At 44.2% G+C, this 19,576-nt stretch overlaps 1 protein-coding gene and 1 long non-coding RNA gene across 2 annotated transcripts in view; one reads left to right on the forward strand and one right to left on the reverse strand.

Moving 5' to 3' along the window:
• GPR39 (G protein-coupled receptor 39) overlaps nucleotides 1–16,892 on the reverse strand; it is a 271,377-nt gene extending 254,485 nt beyond the window's left edge. The window contains exons 1-2 of the mRNA XM_069577729.1: nucleotides 16,071–16,892; nucleotides 14,370–15,350 (exon numbers count right to left, since the gene is read on the reverse strand). Of these exons, the coding sequence (XP_069433830.1) occupies nucleotides 14,370–15,225 (856 nt within the window). The 5' untranslated portion in view covers nucleotides 15,226–15,350; nucleotides 16,071–16,892. The remainder of the gene's footprint in view (nucleotides 1–14,369; nucleotides 15,351–16,070) is intronic.
• On the forward strand, nucleotides 15,521–18,867 carry LOC138434014 (uncharacterized). Its single transcript, XR_011254603.1, has 2 exons — nucleotides 15,521–16,439; nucleotides 16,961–18,867. It is a non-coding gene; the product is annotated as an uncharacterized lncRNA (long non-coding RNA).
• The last annotated feature ends 709 nt before the right edge of the window (nucleotides 18,868–19,576 follow it).

Below are 19,576 nucleotides of genomic sequence, written 5' to 3' on the forward strand. Positions count from 1 at the left end.
ACAAGTCCACAATTAACATCATACTCAACAGTGAAAAGCTGAAAGCATTTTCTCTAAAATCAGGAACCAGACAAGATGCCCACTCTTGCCACTTTTATTCAAAATAGTATTGGAAGCCCTAGTCACAGCAATCATTCAAAAAAAAAAAATGGAATCCAAATTGGAAAGGAAGAAATAAAACTATCACTGTTTGCAGGTGACATGGTATTAAACATAGAAAATCCTAAAGATGTCACCAAACAACTACTAGAACTCATCAATAAATTCCATAACATTACAAGATACAAAATTAATACACAGTACCTGTTGCGTTTCTATATACAAACAACAAACGATAAGAAATGAAAAAGACAATCACATCTGCATTTGAATCAAACATCTACAATACCTAGGAGTGAATCTAAGAAGGTAAAAGACCTCTACTCAACAATAAGACACTGATGAAAGGAACCGAAGATGACAGAAACAGGTGGCTAGATAGACCATGTTCATGGATTAGAAGGATTAGTATTGTTAAAATGACCATGCTATCTAAGGCAGTCTACATATTCAGTGAAATCCTTACCAAAACACCATGGCATTTTCCATATAACTAAAACAGATAATTTCAAAATTTCTATTGAAACACAAAAGATCCTGAATAGGAAAAACAATCTTGAGAAGAACAAAGCTGGAAGGAAGTATCATGTTCTCTGATTTCAAACTAAACTACAAAGCTACAGTAATCACAATAGTATGGTACTGGTACACAAATAGACACATAGATCAATGAAAGAGAATAGAGAGACCAGAAATAAACCCACTTTTTTATGGGTAATTAATCTATGACAAAGACCCTGATGCTGGGAGGGATTGGGGGCAGGAGGAGAAGGGGACGACAGAGGAGGAGATGCCTGGATGGCATCAGCGACTCAATGGACATGAGTTTGGGTGAACTCCGGGAGTTGGTGATGGACAGGGAGGCCTGGCGTGCTGCGATTCATGGGTTTGCAAAGAGTTGGACGCAACTGAGCGACTGAACTATGACAAAAGAGGCACAAATATACAATGGGAAAAAGACAGTGTGTTAATAAATTATATTTAAAAAGCTGGACAACTATAGGTGAAAGAATTAAACTGGACTACTTTCTCACACCATATCTAAACAAACTCAAAATGGATGAAAGACTTAAATGTAATACCAAAAGCCATAAAACTTATAGAAGAAAACATAGGCAGTATGCTTTTTGACATTAGCCTTAATATTTTCTGAATCTGTCTTCAGGCAAGAGAAACAAAAGTAAACAAGTGAGACTACATCCAACTAAAAAGTATTGTACAGAGAAAGAAACTAACAACAAAATAAAAAGGTCACTGACTGAATAGGGGAAGATACTCGGAAATGAAATATCTGATAAGGAGTAATATCCAAAATATGCAAAGAATTCTTACAACTCAACATCAAAAAAGCAAACAACCTAATTTTTAAAAGGGCAGAGGACCTGAGTAGACATTTTTCCAAAGAAGACATATAGAATGTGGACTCTGGAGTGAGACCACAGTTCAAATTGCCATGGGTGATGACCTTGGGCAATCCAAAAAGCAAGGATAATTCTACCCTCAGGATGGCGATGCTGAAAGGAATAGAGAGGAAATATAAAGGCCAGCCCCTTGGCTGACCCATCTGGGCACTCTGATCAGTGTTGGCAGCAGAATGCTAGAGAAGAAGAAACAATAGGAAGTCCTTTGAACAAAACACTTACTTTGAAGGAAGAGCCAAAAGTTCCATTTTCTGGACCGCTCATAAGCACCCTTGAATTTTAATACAACATGAGGAAGCAGATGGCTCAGATGGTAAAGAATCTGCCTGGAATGCAGGAGACCCGGGTTCAGTCCCTGGGGCAGGAAGACCCCCTGAATGGAATGGCAACCCACTCCAGTATTCTTTCCAGGAGAATTCCATGGACAGAGGAGCCTGGCAGGCTACAGTCAATGGGATTGCAAAGAGTTGGACATGACTGAGTGACTAATACTTTCTTTCACTTTCCTCCAAACTTCATTGAGACTGAATTTTTACCACCTTGCAAAAGAAGGTTTTGGAACCTAATTTAAGTTTCTTTTTCAAAATAATGTGAAGTTTCTTGTGACTATATGTCATAGAGCAAATTTCCACTTGTTATCACTATATAGAGCTCTTATTACAACTCTAATTAGTTCTTACTATGTATGGTGAGTTCAGTCATTCTAAGTTGATCCTTTTTTTATTCTTTTTGAGTTAAAAGAATCCACTCTACATGTTGCACATGGGTGCTTCACACACTTTTAATATGTGGCAACCACAGAGACTTGCTTGTAATGCAGTTCTAATTCAGTAGGTATGGAGTATGGCCAAAGACTCTGTATTTTGCAGTTTCCCAGGTTATGATGATACTTCTGATCCATGGGCCACATTGTGAATATCAAGATTGTAGAAGACATCTCTGGAGTGGGTGATGTCTAATTAATCACCCTATTAAAAATTCTGGTGCCAAGAACCAGTCTATTTCATAAGCAGCCAATACTCCCCAACTCTTCATCAAGGGTATTTTTAGGATTCTTTCTACAACTCTTCACCTCTATACTTTGAGGCCTTAACTAAAGAAATATTGAGCTCCTCAAAGAGAAGAACCAGCACTCTGATCTCTAAAGTCTTAATGACACCATGCACATTTTAGCTTTTATAAATACTTGATGAATGAAGCACTAAAATGAAACATGAAGACCTGCTGGACAATTTAGAGTAGCGTAAAGCCAGTCCACGAGGGTTTCCTGGAGGAAGAGACCTTCAGGAGATACAGAAAAACTCCAGATCCAAGGAGGAGAATAGGCTACTTCTATGTAAGTTTTTCACCCTCCAGAAAGCAGTCTTCAATCACCACTTCACTTGCCTCCCCTGTCAAGACAAACTTGAGCTTAAAAAACAATGACAATACATCCACTGTCCTCTAAATATATAAAATATGCAGCCGTCAGTTCAACATGATATTTAATCCTTCAGAATTGAGGCACATAGAAAGTCAACCCATAAATTTCTCAGAAAGCTTTGTTTCTGCTGAGTATATCATGTCTTCCAAAAAGTAATAATATATAAAAGCCAGAGAACAAATGACCTTGGTTCTACCCCAACACCCTGTGTGCAGTGTCTTATTTCTAAGGTAAGCTGGATTTTTCCACTTCACTAGAGAAAGAGGATGGGTTTTCTCTCCAAATTCAGTGAACTTCATCCCTCCCAACTGGGCTTGACTCCCATGTCTGCATGCTTTTGGTTTCATAGCCAGTTAGACATTTAACAAGTACAATAGCAATTTGATGCTGCAGCCTCCTGATCCCCAGACTATGGTAGCACCGCAGCTCTCCAGCCACCCAGCCACCCTTGAGATGTGTAAAGCAGCGTGATGAGATGTCTGGCAGGTTCCTGTCTGCCAGAATGGCTCTTACACACAGTAAGTGCAAATAGGAAATTTTGTCAGGTTTCTCAATTGGCAGAAATCTTAAGCGAGACATCTCTCTTTCTCAGACTTGCTTTCATCACTGTGGTTGGTTCCCACTGTCTGCCCCTGTTTTTTTTTTTTTTTTTTTTTGAAGCTATTAATAAATGATGAAGAATGTAAGCAATCTGCCCTGGTGAGCAGCAAAGCTGCCCAGACATTCACTGATTCACCAAACATTTATTCAGCACCTTCTAAGCACCAGGCTCTGAGAAAAAAAGAGCTACTTGAAAAATGATCATTAAAAGTTGAACTCACTACAGTCCTCCTCTTTGACAACCAAAGAATCTAGGGGTTCAAAATTCTAGCTGATGGGGCTCAAACCTGCAAATTTTGAACTCCTCAAATAAGAGAAAATTCCAGAAAACTCCAGAGAAAATTCCATGGTGCCCTGGATCATGGTAAATTTCCTAATCCCTGAGCCTTAGCAGATGTTAATAAATGGTGGGTAAATTCAGGAATGGCTGGACCTTGGGTAAAGGTCTTAGAAGGTGGGACTCTTCACAGAGAAGTTTCTAGAAATTAGGTGTGGAAGATATAACTAAGGCAGCACAAGTGTCTATCTTGGAGCCCCCTTATCAGAGTTCAGAGAATGTATGTTTTCTATTGTCACATAACAAATAAATATAAATTAGTGTCTGAATTATGATCTCATAGTTGTGTGGATCACAACTCCAGAGCCAGTATAGCTGGAACCTCTGCTCTGGGTCTCATGGAGTCAGCCAAGCTGAGTTATTTCTTGAAGCTCTGGGGGGAAATGCACCTCTCAGTTCATTCAGATCCCCATTTCTTTGCTGGATCTCAGCTCCTCAAGACCACCTACATTCCCTGCCAGTGGTTCCACACATCTGCAAAGCCAGCAGTGGAAAACTTCTCTTACCTCCCACCCATCTTGTGATCTGATCTCTGACATGCCCTGTATCTGACTCCTAGACCTAGATTTAAAGGGTCTTGTGACTTGATTAAGCCCATGCAGAAAATCTCCCTATTTTAAGGTCAACCGATTTGGGAACTTAATTACTTCTGCAAACTCCCTTCACAGCAACGCCTTGATTAGTGTCTGACTGAATAAGTGGGAGCAGGTGTATGTACACAGGGGGTCAGGAATTCCAGGAGCCATCTCAGATTTCTGCCTCCCACAGGGCATGGGGGAAAAGGCAGGTAGAGCCAAAGTGACTTCCTGAGTATCACAGTTTGTGCAATCTCCCTCCTACCCAAGGGCAGCAGCCACCGTAGGGGAATTTCAATTACTTCACTTTCAAAGCAGCTCCTCCTAGGTGGCTCAGCGGTAAAGAATCTGTCAATGCAGGAGACATGGGTTCGATCCCTGGGTAGGAAAGATCCCCTGGAGGAGGACGTGGCAACCCACTCCAGTATGCTTCCCTAAACAACAACATGAAGCCACTCACAGCCACTGTGTACCCAGACCAGCAGAGAAGTTTGAAAAAATACGGGTATGCAAAGTCCCTGATCTCAGGTAGCCCCAAGAATAGTTGGATGACAACACCTGTGATGCTATCTGAGAAATGGGGCCTCAGATGGCTCATTATTCATAGGAAGGTCAGTGTAGGAAGGCTTCAAGGAAGAAGTGGCGACTTAAAATTGTCACTGAAGAATGATTACACTGAAGAATGACCACTGCATAATGGAGATAAGTTGGAGTACGGGTTCCCAACCTCCAGGATGCAATGCCTGCTGATCTGAGGAGAAGCTGATGTAATAATAATAGAAATAAAGTACACAATAAATGTAATGCACTTGAATCACCCTGAAACCATCCCCCCATAGGTCCATGGAAAAAATGTCTTCTATGAAACCGGTACTTGGTGCCAAACAGTTTGGGGACCACTGAGTCAGAGTGACTATGACCGAGCCAGCTCCTAACCAGAGCCTATGTGATATGTGGGCAGTTGGGGCTGCCATGCTGGGGACACGCAAGGAGCTGAATGGAGGCAGAGTCATTCTCTGGCCATAGAAGGCTGCAGTGACAGCAAGACTTGGACAAGCCAAGAGCCAGGGACATGGATAATGGCAAGAAGAACTAACTGGCATCAGCTGCTCTTCCAGGATTGTGTCCCCACGAAGGATTGTGTCCCCATGAAGGATTGTCTCTTTTCTACTCTGGGAACACGACCAGGCCTGGATTTTGACTTCAACTGCCGTGTGACAAATGCTATCACCCTAGGAGCGGCAGCACATCCTTAACTATGCGTCTTCACCCCTTCAAGCCCTTCACTGACTTCCAAGGAGACATGGCAAACCCCTTAGCTATGGTCTTATCTGGAGCAAGCTGCATGGTGGTAGATCTCATGTACCAGACTGGGCTGGTTACATGGCGAAGGGAGCGTTACAGAGTTTAGCGGTCCTTCTGCACCCTCCTGAAGGCTTAAAAGACAACTGGCTCATCAAAAGGTTAAGAAGGCCAGCTTCTGGGCTCAAAACTGAAAACAATACCTTTGGACAAGGCAGCACTTGCTTCTTGACCTCCCTGGGGTGGCAAGCCTTCGGTTAAGACTTGAGGGAGATGGCTACAAACAAACGCAATTTAAGGGGAAAATAAAAACATTGGTTAGCGACTTCCCTGGTGGTCCAGTAGTTAAGAATCCGCCTTCCAGTGCAGGGGATGTGAGTTTGATTCCTGTCCGGGGAACCAAGATCCCACATGCACAGAGAAATTAAGCCCACACTGTGACTGCTGAGCCTACGACTGCTTGCCGCAACAACAGAAACCCACACACCACAATGAAAGATCTCACATTCAACAGCGACCCGTGTGCTCCAACTAAGATCTGACCCAGCTAAAAAATAAACAAATATTTGTTTTAAAAAAACACATTGACTGAATACTTTTAAAATATTTCCCCCAGTTCATCCTCTTTCCATTACCCTGAGGACCCTCTTACCAACAAGTGGTGAAAGGGCCTGCTAAGAAGTAATTTTTCAAGGTGTCTTATTCCATTATCATCCGGTTAAACAGAGTGTAACAAGGACTGTTAAACAGCACCCTAATCACTTTCACTGTAAGGTAACTCTTGGCAGGTACATACGGTGAACGCTGACATTTAAGGGCTGATTAACACAGACTGTTCCTTGGCTCAAGAGAGAGAAAATCTTTAATGTCCTCCACAATGTCTTCACTTTTCAGAGGCCTGGGCCAAATCAGATCCCTTTCAAGAGAGCATCTTGGGATTCCCTGGTGGTTCAGTGGAAGATAATCACCCTGCCAATGCAGGAGACACAGGTTCAATACCTGGTCCGAGAAGATCCCACGTGCCTTACAGTAACTAAGCCCATGTATCAAAACTATTGAGCCTATGCTCTAGAGCCAGAGAACCACAACTACTGAAGGCTGCAAGCCCTAAAGCCGATGCCCTGCGACAAGAGAAGCCACTGCAATGAGAAGCCACCACACCACAATGAAGAGCGGCTGCTACTCTCTGCAACTAGATGAAAACCCACACAGCAACAAAGACCCAGCACAGTCAAAATTAAATTTAAAAAAAGTTTTTAAAGAAAAATGAGTCTTAAAAAAAAAAAAGAGCACATTTAGGTTTGGACTAATCCCCAAAATTGAGAGAAATGATAAATTTCCAGAGGAATGCATGCCCAAGGGTAAACAGAACATCATCTCCAATCCCAAGCTCAGGGGCATTTAAGTATTTATTCAGTCAACAATTTTCCATTGAACATCTGCTGTGTCTGGAGAAGGAAATGGCAACCTACTCCAGTACTCTTGCCTGGAAAATCCCATGGACAGAGGAGCCTGGTAGGCTGCAGTCCGTGGGGTCGCAAAGAGCTGGACACGACTGAGCGACTTCACTTCACTTCTTCTACTGTGTGCCAGGCATTACACGATGGATGAAGGACAGTGGAAAGTAAAGAACCACTCTTGCCTTCGAGGAATGAGAGGGAAAGCAAGCATCAATCAAATGATTTCACCACTAAATGTAAAATTATAACCGTTGAGTCTTGTTTCAAGGGAGGTTTAATCAAGTCAAGGAGGATGGGCCATGCTTCCCAGGAGAGATCTGAAGATGCTAATTTGGTGAAGGGGCTGGCAGGGTGAGGTAGAGCATGGAGCAAGGCAGAAAAGCATTTCAGGCAAAGGAAACAACACATGCTAAGACCAGATGGTGACAGCGAGTGAGCCTGGCCATGGCCCACTGAAGAGCTGGAGGAGGGGGCATGGGGCAGAGCAATTAAGTGGTGTTATGGACTGAACTGTGCCCCCGAAATTCATGGGGTGAAGCCCTAACCCCACAATGTGACAATGTCTGGAGACAGAGCCTTTAGGGAAGTAATTAAGGTTAAACGAGATCAGACGTGCTGGGCTCTAATCCAGTTAGACTAGCTTCCCTATCAGAAAAGGAAACCACACCAGAGCAAGGGCCCACGAGGACTCCGTGAGAAGGCTGCTATTTTCAAACCGAAGAAGTAGGCTCACCAGAAACCATACCTGCCATCTCCTGGCTCTCCAATTTCTAGCTTCCAGAACTATGCGAAAATAAATGTCTGCTGTTTAAGCCACGCCACCTGTGACATTTTGTCATGACACTCCAGCTGACTAACACAACCAGAGAAACACACCCTATGAAGCTGAAGGGGCAGCTGACCATGAGGTCCTTGTGTTAAGGATTTTGATCTGTGACCTCGGAGCCATGGGAAGCCACTAAGGAAGTTGAACTTATGCGGCTAGGAATGGGGGCATCAGTGGGACCCAGCGGCTGCAGCAGGGTCTCCCTAGCCAAGGGTAGACGCAGACGCTCCTCCAGTGGTGACACACCCAGTCAAGGCCCCTCAAAGTGGAAAACAGACTTCAGGAGCTCAAGCTCTTTCAAGGTCCCTGCAAAGGAAGGGCCCAGGTGAGGCTGAGCACATCGATTTACAAGAACTCCCAGTGGCAGGTGACCAGCCTTATCGCCAGTGTTCAGTATGCACCCAAGGAGTAGAAGCAGAGAATCAGCTGGGTCATCCCAGGGTTGCAGATCAGCAGGGGAGGTGGATGGAAGGAAAAGGTGGAGAGAGATAACAGTGTCATCCAAGTGATGGGTCAGAGGAACTTGCCTAGGGGGGCGAGACAGGGCTCCTTGACACCCAATTCAATATACTTGCTCTGTGCTGTCTGTACACGCAAAAAGCCTTTGATTCTGAGTGGTTTTAGCATTAATAAGCTGAATGCACTGCTCAGTGAAGGCCTCCACTGTCTTATTACACTTTGCCCCCAAGAAGTATGCAACTAAGACAGATGAACAGACTTGCTAATCATTGAGGCAGCCTGATTGTAAAACTGAAACAGCATCAGTATGTCTGTCTGCCAGGGTGATCGCAGAACACGTGGAATTTATGACAGACATCACAAATAGAAAAAGAAACATGAAACACCGTTTATTACAGCCACACCCACCCCAGTAAAGGGAGGAGGTAGGAATCTGAATTCTTGAGGCAAAACTCTTTTTTTCTTGAAATATCCAAACATTTGAGTCAAAATAATCTCTCACATTAAAAATGTCACTAATTTAATTTTGGTGATATTTCCCTGAGAGACTGAGTTGGCATAGCCCTTTATACATCAGAGAAAAAGTCTGCTAAGAAAATTAATAACACGAACATGATTGTAAGACCAGAATTTAAACTAGTCAAGAAACAACTATTTAAAAATTCTTTGGACACTTCAGAGTATTTTAAGGCATTCATTTCCATGTAATCAGTTGATACACACAAGGCTATAGAGATTGATTTTTCAATTAATTACATTTCTGCATATGGTCTGCACATAGGGTGCAGAATTTCATGAAGTCAATAAAAGGAAAGCTGCAGAAACACAGGAATCAAATGAAAAGCCACTGACAAACGAAGGTCTAGCCGAATTAGACCAGTTGATCCTAAAAGGAGGGAAAATTGACAAAGATGATGCTAGGACAGGAGCTTCAATGAGGGTGAATTAAACAGCAAAGAATTAAGAGAAGCTCTTGGGAGAAAGCTTTCTTTATAAGCTTCCTGTTTTAGAAAATCAAACACAATGGCTATCAGACCTCTTCTGTGAGAAAAATTACATCCTCCAAAAAGCATTTGTTTCATTCTGGAAAAAAAAGTTATTATAAGAATTCACATATGATTAGAAGCTACATATGATAAAATATGACTAATTTCATAATTTTCACTGTTTTTCACAATGACATTCCAATAAAACCTCTTTTCATGGGAAATTTTGGACTCCATTTTATTTATTTTTTCAACTGGACGATAATCACTTTGCAATGTTCTGTTGGTTTGTGCTGTACAATGCAAATAAGTCATAATTATATATATAATTATTTTTTTAATTTAAAAAGAAATATATATATATATATCTCCCACACACCACCCCGAGCCTCCTTCCCTCTGGACTCCAGCTATTGTCAACATCTCAGCTTCCTCCATCTCTCCTATGAACACATGACTTTGACCTCATATCTTGGGTCTTAAGACTCAGAGGATATGATTCTGATCTCCTCCCTGCTTCTCTCTGACCCACCCCACAAATACTCAAACACGCATCAATTTATTTTTCAGAATAGTTCAGTACAACGGCAACTCTGTTTTTTTTCTATCCAATACACATGATGGACAAAGTCCATATTCAACATATCCTCCACAATCAACCGAAACTGATATGCAAATTTTCATCACGCTCTGCAGCTCCTTCCCTTTCCCTCTGACTCGGGAGAGCAAACCAGAATTTAAAAAAATAAATAAATAAACTGTACTTATTATAGAGTCCTGGTGGCTAAGACTGTAAAGAATCCACCTACAATGCAGGAGACGAAGGTTCAATCCCTGGGTTGGGAAGATGCCCTGGAGAAGGGAATGGCTACCTACTCTAGTATTCTTGCCTGGAGAATTCCATGGACAAAGAGTCTGGCAGGCCACAGTCCATGGTGTCACAAAGAGTCAGACATAACTGAGCAACTAACAAACACAAGCCTCCATGATGTTTAATTTTTTAATTTCATAATTATCTGTTAAAAAATTCATAACTATCTTTGAAAAACAATCACAACCTTATAGATCCTTAAAAAGCAGCTGTAACCAAGCCCCAATCACTTTATGCTCTTGGAAGCTACCAATTACAATGCTTCTTTTAAAATAAGTGACATCTGACAGCAAGCACATGTACAATAAACACAAATATGAACGTCTGTGGACCAGACATTGCAAAGAACCCCAAGTGAGGGTTCAGAAAGACAAAATGGAAGGTCTGGGAAATCCTCTTGAAAGGAAGGCTCATTTTGCATATTCTCAACATCTAAGGTATAGAGAGACAAATATACCAGCTCCTTGCTGTCTTGGTGTGGGACAAGTTTTATTAGCAGTGACCATACAGAAATATGTCTAGTACTGATTTCTTACTTAGCTGACAGGAGGCAAGAAGGGACACTCATGTGTCCAGAAATGTGCACTTTCACATTATTATTGTTCTCGCCTGCAAATTGCTTGAGAGCTAGGAGGTGTCTCAGCATCTCTTTCTTATTCGGATTTCCCAATTTGTTTTCATTATCCACCAGTCAAGAACCTCAGCTAGACTGAGGCACAATAGCAAAGGATGCAGAAAGGAAAAATTAATATTTTCTACATAGACTTTCTCATCTTGAGTAGATTTATGAATTTCCCTTTTGTTATGCAGAAGTTAGCATTTTTTAACAACGAGAGGAGAAAATCCTTAATGGTTTTTTTTATTGCCTCCAGAACTCCAAAACCATCTTGCGCTGTGTTGTCATTTACATTTCACATTAAATGCAAAAGATGTTTAAAATGAGCAAATATTTGTTTTAATTTGATACATCTGTTAACTGAAGTGCTAAAAAGACAGCTAAATCACTATATTAAATTCAGCGATTTGTAAACAATTTATATTTTCATTTGTTCTGGGTTAAAAATGCCCCCAAAACATACGTTTTATGAAACCCACAAAGTAAATTGCATTGTATCAATCTGATGGATGTAGACCATGATTCCTTCCTCTTCATTCCATTAATTTATTTCCTAACTTGAGTTAATTAGTGAGGATCCTATTTTCAAAAGCTCTTTGAAATTCATTGGGAGAAGGGGACATTTGCAAGAATTGCTCTGCAAACCTACTGCAGAGGCAATGGGCTAAATACAAATGGTAAATTCCCCCAAGACATTACCACACATTGAGCACCTGATTGCCATTCAACAATCTATGCAGGGAACACAGTGGGTGATTAATACAGAGCTGTTACAAGAAAGGGGAGACAAGGAGAAGAAAAGAATGAGGGCAGCTGAGAGAACAGACTCATCCTCAGCAGTTAGTAACTGGATGAGATGATCTCCAAGTTCCTATTTGTCTCTGGAGGCCTGGCATGCTGCAATTCATGGGGTCGCAAAGAGTTGGACGTGACTGAACTAAACTGAAAAGTCTGGGACATTCTGATTTCATGTCTGAAAGGAGACAGAACTTGGAGACAGAACTTGGAGACTGACTTTGACTTGGAACAATACCCACTAGGAGAAGAACAGACATCTACTGAGAGAAATTTTTTAAAATATTAATAAAAAGAGATTGGTATGATAGAGAACAAAGAGAAATCACTTATTTTTGTTCTTGGTCAAATGGAGTCTTACTTCCCAAATTAGAGTGGGAGGTAATGTCCTGTACTCAAAAAAGGAAAAAAGGAAATTTCTTCACACTAAAGTATGAATTACTGCTAGCAGTTTAAGACATGCCTAAAGGTATATGGGGGAAGAAAGAACTAGTCTTTCAGTAGATGTTCAGACAAATCCAATGTTTTGTTTCTTCCTGGAATATTTTGGGCAGAAGCCAGTGGGTAAGAGATTGAGTTGGGTTGGGTGCCCTAAGTCCCTGGACAATGTCACCTGATACAGATACCTTACTCCAGTTTCCAGAAAGGTTGCAACATCTTATCAAAGTCCTGCTTTATTTTATTTTCCCTTCCCCTTGAGCCTATGAAAAAGCCACAGGCAACCACTTATTTCCCTGCCCTTATAATAACAGAGAAACAAATCTTGACTCTTTATTGGATCTGCTTCTTTTACTTTAACATATATATTCTATCATTTTTGCTACAAGAATGTTGCCTATAGCATGAAATATACAGGATGGACCACTCTCAAGGCTCTAATGTTTAAAGACAAAACGTTTTCCCATTCATATAAAGAGTTGAAGAACAGAATAACATTCGTCTTATTGCAGGTTTATAGGAAAATCATAATCTTACCAAACTTACCTGTACATACAGATGCAAAAACAAAGGATTATTAAACAGAGAAGCTTGCAACAACCAACCATATCCCTTCCCTTTTAACAAAGAAGCTTGAATTCTAACTCAGATAAGATGTTTCTATGGGACGCTAGTCCACCATCTGCTCAGTCTGCTGGCTTTCCAAACAGAGTTGCTATTCCTTGTCCCAACAACTTGTCTCTCAATTTATTGGCCTGTCATGTGGTAAGTGATAGGCAACTCCGAAACACCCCAGAGAAACAAGGTTAAAATCTGGGAGCTGCACTTGAGTGCATTTGAACTAGGTTCTCTCTCAGCCTGAAATTCCTCTTCTATGAAATGGAAATATGTCAAAAGCACAGCCCCTGATGCAGAATCAGGCATCCTCAACCAGCAAACTCCGTTCTCTCATTTTGCACAGATACAACAAGGTCAGGCCCACTGTACAGACACACTGGAAGCCAGGGGTAGGGCTGGGCCAAAACCTGGTTCTTGCCATCCCTCTTCAAGTGCCTTCCGTCTTTCTCTCTTGTCTAACTTTCACCCTGGAACCTGTTTCTCAGGTCTTCCACACCAAAACAAACAGCACCGTGATTTATTCCTCCTTGGACGCCTCACTGGAGAGGGGTCTGGGGAGAAAGGGAAACGTGTTCCATCAACTCCCCCTTGACTCACACTCACAAAGATATCTTTTTCTCTTTTCTGCTAAAAAATATTTTGAAAGACCCTTTGCTGCGTACACTTTGTGCGTTTCTGGGAAAGCCCAGCCTCTCAAAGGGTGGCCACCAGGACTCTCTTCTAAGGTCTTGGGGGGCTACTGATTATGGGCCCCTTCCCTTCCTGGCACACAGAAGGATCTGACTCAAAATAGTTGCATCGCAACAAAAGTTTGGGAAACAAACCAAGTTCTCTGCATGGAAATTGGGTATCAATCAAGTTGCAGGAAAGCCAGATTTCCTGATTCAGACAAACAAGCCAGCCTACTCCTGCTACGTTTCTATGCTCTGATAACAAACAGACCTACCACGACGAACACTCAAGCACTACCCAGAGAAGTGGGTGTCTGAGAGCTCCACTTTCTTAAGACTTGGATAGGAAACCACTTTGGGGGAACAAAGTTGCAGGCTGGAGAGTGTATTCCTGACAGCCTTATTTCTGCTAAGGAGGACAAAAATGGGAACACAGTCTAATTGCCTGAGAAAGGTTGCCCGGGGTTAAGATGGGCTAGATAAGGACGCTCCCTTCCAGCCCTGCAGAACTTGGTCCGTCTCAGAGGACTTTCACCTGTCCTGAGTTACCTAGTTCGACCCTCACATTTCTCAGTATTATCATCGCCATTTTACCTAAGCTGTCAGCCAGCTGTGACTTGGCCAGCAGTCACAGAGCTGCCACTGGTGAACGTACCTAGACTTTCTGACCTCTGGTCAAGTGCTCTTCTGATCATAACCCCAGTTTCCAAAACAGAGAGAAGAAACATCCAGAGGCTTATATCCCTGCCTCTTCAACCTCAATGAACTTAGGTTCACACTTGTAAGGCAAGGCTTGGATTAAGAGGACCTTGGGGGCAGTGGTGGGGTGGGGGTGAGGTCTGCTCCCAGGAGGCCCTGCACCCCGTACTCACTCAGGAAGATGATGGTCTGCCTCCGGGCGCTCCTGCTGTCCTGGCTCTCCAACTTCCTCAGCTGCAGCTGCTGCCCCCGGGCAGCCAGGGTGCCCTGCTTACTCCTCCTAAGCACCTGCATCATGCTCCAGCACATGAAGGCCACGGAGACCAGGACCACAAGGTAGACCACAAAGGCACCGAAGATGCTGGACTGGAACACGGTCCAGCGGCTGGACAGGTTGGTACAGATAGACATGTTGGAGCTCTCCGGTTGCTCCTGGTGGCGTGTGCGGGAGCGGTTGCAAGTGAGTCCCCAGTGACTGGGCACGTTCATCAAGGGGTACTCAACTCCCATGGCAAAAAGCAAAGGCAGCGCCACTAGGGAGGAGGTGACCCAGACAAAGCCAATCAGCAGTCTCACCTGGCAGGGCCCCGACATGGCCTTATACCTGAAGGGGTGGCAGATGGCGATGTAGCGCTCGAAGCTGAGGGTCAGCACGTGCAGCAGCGTGGCATAGCTGCAAGCCTCGAAGAGGAACGTGTGCACCTTGCAGGACACGGTGTAGCTGGGTGTGGTCAGCGGGTTCCAGATGATGCTGTAGAACTCCATGGGCATGCCAATGAGGAAGACCAGGATGTCGGAGCAAGCCAGGCTGACCATGTGATCTGTCACCTCCTTCTGCAGGTAGCCTTTCTTCTGGAGCACCTGGGTGACCCGAATGGTGACACTGTTCCCCAGGATGCCAACCGCGAAGATAACCAGGTACACCAGGATGAGGGTGATTTTTATCCAGGGGGCCACCTCGAATTCGGGAACGTGGCTGTGATCAATGACCTGGGAGCAGTCCCTGCTGGGGTGGCTTGGGGAAGCCATGAGGAAGACAGCCAGCCAGGCAACCGGGTCCAAAGACCTTCTCAGCTTCCCTTCCTCCTCCCTGCAGAGCCCAGAGTTCTCGGCTGCAACTCACCGGAGTGGGCGCAGGGCTTTTTCGAGCTCACCTGGAAAAGGTGATTTGGGATTTCAGGTGCTTTAATGGAAACTTCCTGGGGCAGCCCAACCTAGCCGAACCCGGAGGCGCTTAGGGGTGGGGTTTGAGGGGGTGGTGACTGGGAGAGGCGCGGTGAGCTCAGAGGAAGGAGGTTCCAAACTCGCTGCAGCCAGTCAGCCCACAGACCGCAGCTCGCAGGCCGTTCCCCTGCAGGTCCTTGGCGCTTTGTTCGGCTTCTCTCCGGCTCCCCTCCAAGGCACCTGGCCTTTACTGGTCCAACCCACCCTCCGGGAGCACGGTTTCCCGTGCAGAGAGGCTGGAGGCCGGGTGGTAAGCGATTAATCATTAACTACCGCCGCCTGCGCTCCCGGCCCCGCAGATCCAGCCCAGCGGGGGTTTGACTCAGCACCCAGGCACTGTCCCGAATCCGGATCTTGGCTCGGGAGCATGGGGCGACGGGTGGCCCCACCTTCCCCGCCGCCCACGCGGCCACCAGGGAGTTAGCTTTGCCTTCCGGGCGCACGCGCATCCCAGCCGCGGAAGGCGCAGCCCGGGGGGAAGCTGGAGTGCGCTCCTGGACTTGGAGTCCCCGGCTAAGGCCCGGAAAGACCAGCTGTCCCCTCCTGCCTTGGGATCCCCTTCAAAGGTTGGGCCACCACCACCAGTTTGGGGGGCTGGACTCAGGCGCCCTCCAGGTGGCGGGGGCCCCCGGAGCAGCCAGCAAGCTCACCCTCTTTGGTGCCCAGCCGTCGAGCCCTGGGGTGTGCTGACAGTGAACGGTCAGGCTATGCCTGGCTGGAGCTGCTGCCCCAGGAAGTCTAATAAGGTCGCCATAGAAGCCCTGCCTTTTCCGCAAAGCCTCTCGGCGGCGTCTGCACAGGGCCTGCTTCGCGAGACCGGAGGAAGGAGCGCCAGGCTCCTTCCTTTCAGTTTCACTCGGCTGCCCAGACCCCTCCCCAGGCAGCGGCGGCGGGGATCTCTAACGGGACGTGTCGATGCATAAGGATGGCGCTATCCACCCGGGCGCTTCTGGTAGGAGGCGCGTCCTCAGTCTTCCTCCGAGGGAGCTGCGACCGGGACATCTAGGGCAGCAGGAGGGGTAAATATGACAATAAGAATCATGACGTTTTCCTTCTTCTCGGAGAGGAAGACCTCTAATGGGCCCATCTCCCTCTTCTAATTCTAAAATCCGAAGGAACGCTGCCGCGCGCGGGGGTGGGGTGAGGAGGTAGGGGTGTCTGGTGTTGGGGGCAGGCTGTCCTATGCACTGTAGAATATTTAGCATCCCCAGGTCTCCTGCACCCCCACACCCAACCATCACCCAACAAGGACAGCCAGGATGTCTCCAGATGTTGCCAGTTGTCCTCTGAGGAAGCAGAACTGGCCCAGGTGGAGAGCCACTGCCTTGAAGGAAGAAAACAGATCCTCTTTATCTGTTCATCTTGAGGGCCTAGCATAGGCCTGTCCAAAAGGGAATTCTTAAATTACCACAGATTTTATTTTCTTGGGCTCCAAAATCAGTCTGGACTGTGAGTGCTGCCATGAAAGTTATGACAAACCTTGGCAGCGTATTAAAAAGCAAAGACATCACTTTGCTGACAAAGCTACTTTTTTTCCCAGTAGTCGTTTATGGAGGTGAGAGTTGGACCATAAAGAAGGCTGAGCACAGAAGAAATTATTCTTCCAAACTGTGGTGCTGGAGAAGACTCTTGAGAGTCCCTTGGACAACAAGGAAATCAAACCAGTCAATCCTAAAGGAAATCAACCCTGAATACTCGTTGGAAGGACTGATGCTGAAGCTGAAGCTCCAATACTTTTGGCCACCTGATGCAAAGAGCTGACTCAGTGGAAAAGACCCTGATGCTAGGAAAGATTGAGGGCAAGAGAGGAGGGCAACAGAGGATAAAATGGTTGGATGGCATCACCAATTCAATGGACATGGGTTTGAGCAAACTCCAGGAGATGGTGAAGGACACGGAAGCCTAGTGTGATGCAGTCTATGGGGTTGCAAAGAGTTGGACACGACTTAGTGACTGAGCAACAAAATTATCATAACCACTACCCTATGATGTGACCATTTTAAAGATGAAGAAACAGGTGTCCAGAGGAATAGATGCTTCCCCCCAAGGCCATAAGAGAGTAAGTAAGGGAGTTGAAAATGAACCCAGATCTATCAAACCCTGAGCCAGACCTATACTCCTAACGGGGAGGGAATTCTGGGAGTACAGAGGTGCTCAGAAACTGAGTTGGGAACAATACATATAGAGAAACAGGGACTTTATTTTCTGAACTGAAACCTGGGCAGGTGGGCTGAAAACCTCAAGGAGTATCTGATTTTGACATTGTCTCAGAGAAAAGAAAAAAAGTTGTATGGACATTGGATCTTTACAGTTAGCACCTTATGTGGCTAGAGTTTTGTTTTGTTTCCCTTCTCTGTTATATTACAAGCTCTGAGACCATGAACTATACCTTTTCCCTCTCTGACACCTCTCCACAAAGCCCTAAATAGTATGTTTTGCTGACCCCCTTTTCCCTCTATGATTTATGCTATTTGACCTACTTGCTGGCCCAGAAACTCTTATCTCATTTCCTCATTGGTGAGCTGTGCTTGGTGAACATGACCTTCATGGCCTTACAGCTGTTCCACAAAGCTCACACACTGAGCTAGAATGGACTCTTGGAGCTTCGGTAACTACAGATTAGAATCCTGAATGGACTCCTCTGCAAAAGGCCCTGGTTTTTTGGTGTCCCAGAGTGACTGAGAGGAAGGTCTGGAAGAACGTCACCCTCCAACCACTGGTACCACCAGCAGAGCGTACAAACATACTCACTGCTTTCTTCTCAAGAGAAAACAAGTCAGGAACCTCACAGTTCCTCAGTCCTGCTACTGATCCTGCCTTTGAAAAGTTCCTCTTGGTCGTTCTTTGAGCTCCTGTTATGTGTCTGGCACTTTCCATGATTCGTTTCTCTCAATCCTCACAAGGCTACTAGGTAGACGTTATTACCCTATTTTACAGATGAAGAAATTGAAGATCGGGAAAATTAAGTGACCAACCATTAAAGACTGGAGGCAGGCTTCCAACCCAGGTCTGCCTGGCACCACAGCCCTCCCTACTCTGGAAGGCTCTCTGTGCAGGACAAAACCGTGTCAGGCTGAATAGTGGCATTTTGGGGAGAGGAGCTTTTTCTAAGTCACCAGACACTTCTCCTCTCCCCAGCTCCAGCATGCCAGTCATCCTGCAATGTATTTGATAATTCCAATTTGTTCTGCTCAGACAAGATTTCCATTATTGTTCAATTTCTTTCATCAATTTTTTCTTTCACAAAGTGTGAACAAGGATTACAAATGCATGGCCAAATGGTGAGAATCAAGCTAATTAAAATTCGTTCCTTACAGTAGAGATGGAAAATTGCATTTTGAACAAAGGTCCAGGAGAATTGAATTTCCATTTCACCTTTGCTTTTCCTAAGACCAATTAAAAACTGTATAATGTGCTCTCATTTGTTGATAAAAGACTGGTATAACACCTGGCCTGGTTCTGTGTAATCTAGATTTCTTATTAGCATATTGTATAGAGGGGAAATAGAAGAAAAATAATGAAAAGAGAGAGGAAAGAATACGTTAGGTACCCTTTGATATCAGCTCTACTCCAGGGTCATTCTGGGTCTACACTAACTTGTATTCACATTTTACACTTTCCAAGTGACCTTTTGGGTCACTTAGTTGAATGGCTTTCACACTTTAAGCTCTAATTTTTATAATAAAATCTTACACTGGCAACCAAAGTTTAAAAAAATACACATATATACATATATATTTATTTTTGTAAATTTAAATTTATTTTGTATACTCAACATTTACTCATGTAAAATCAATCAATAACTTATACCCCAAAAAATGAATAACACTTTGTTTACAAAGGTTCATGGTAAAATCACAGTGACTATACACTAAGCTATAAAGAGAACTTCAATAATTTCCAAAACTTATAAACGGTGTAGATGGCTTTATTAAGAATGCAGTACAACTAAAAAGACATAACAGAACCAGAAAGTTCCACCATCTCAAAAGAAAGCCAAAACCAAAATTGTAAAGTATCGAGAGAACAATGACCACAAAGAGACTTGCCTATCAGAACCTGGAGAAAATAGCTATAGGAGCTCTCAGTAAACAGGAAAGCATAAAAAGAAAAGAGGTTATCAAAAGAATAAAATTAAAGAAAATAAGGAGTTAAT

Source organism: Ovis canadensis, chromosome 2, assembly GCF_042477335.2.
Source record: "Ovis canadensis isolate MfBH-ARS-UI-01 breed Bighorn chromosome 2, ARS-UI_OviCan_v2, whole genome shotgun sequence".
NCBI lineage: Eukaryota > Metazoa > Chordata > Mammalia > Artiodactyla > Bovidae > Ovis > Ovis canadensis.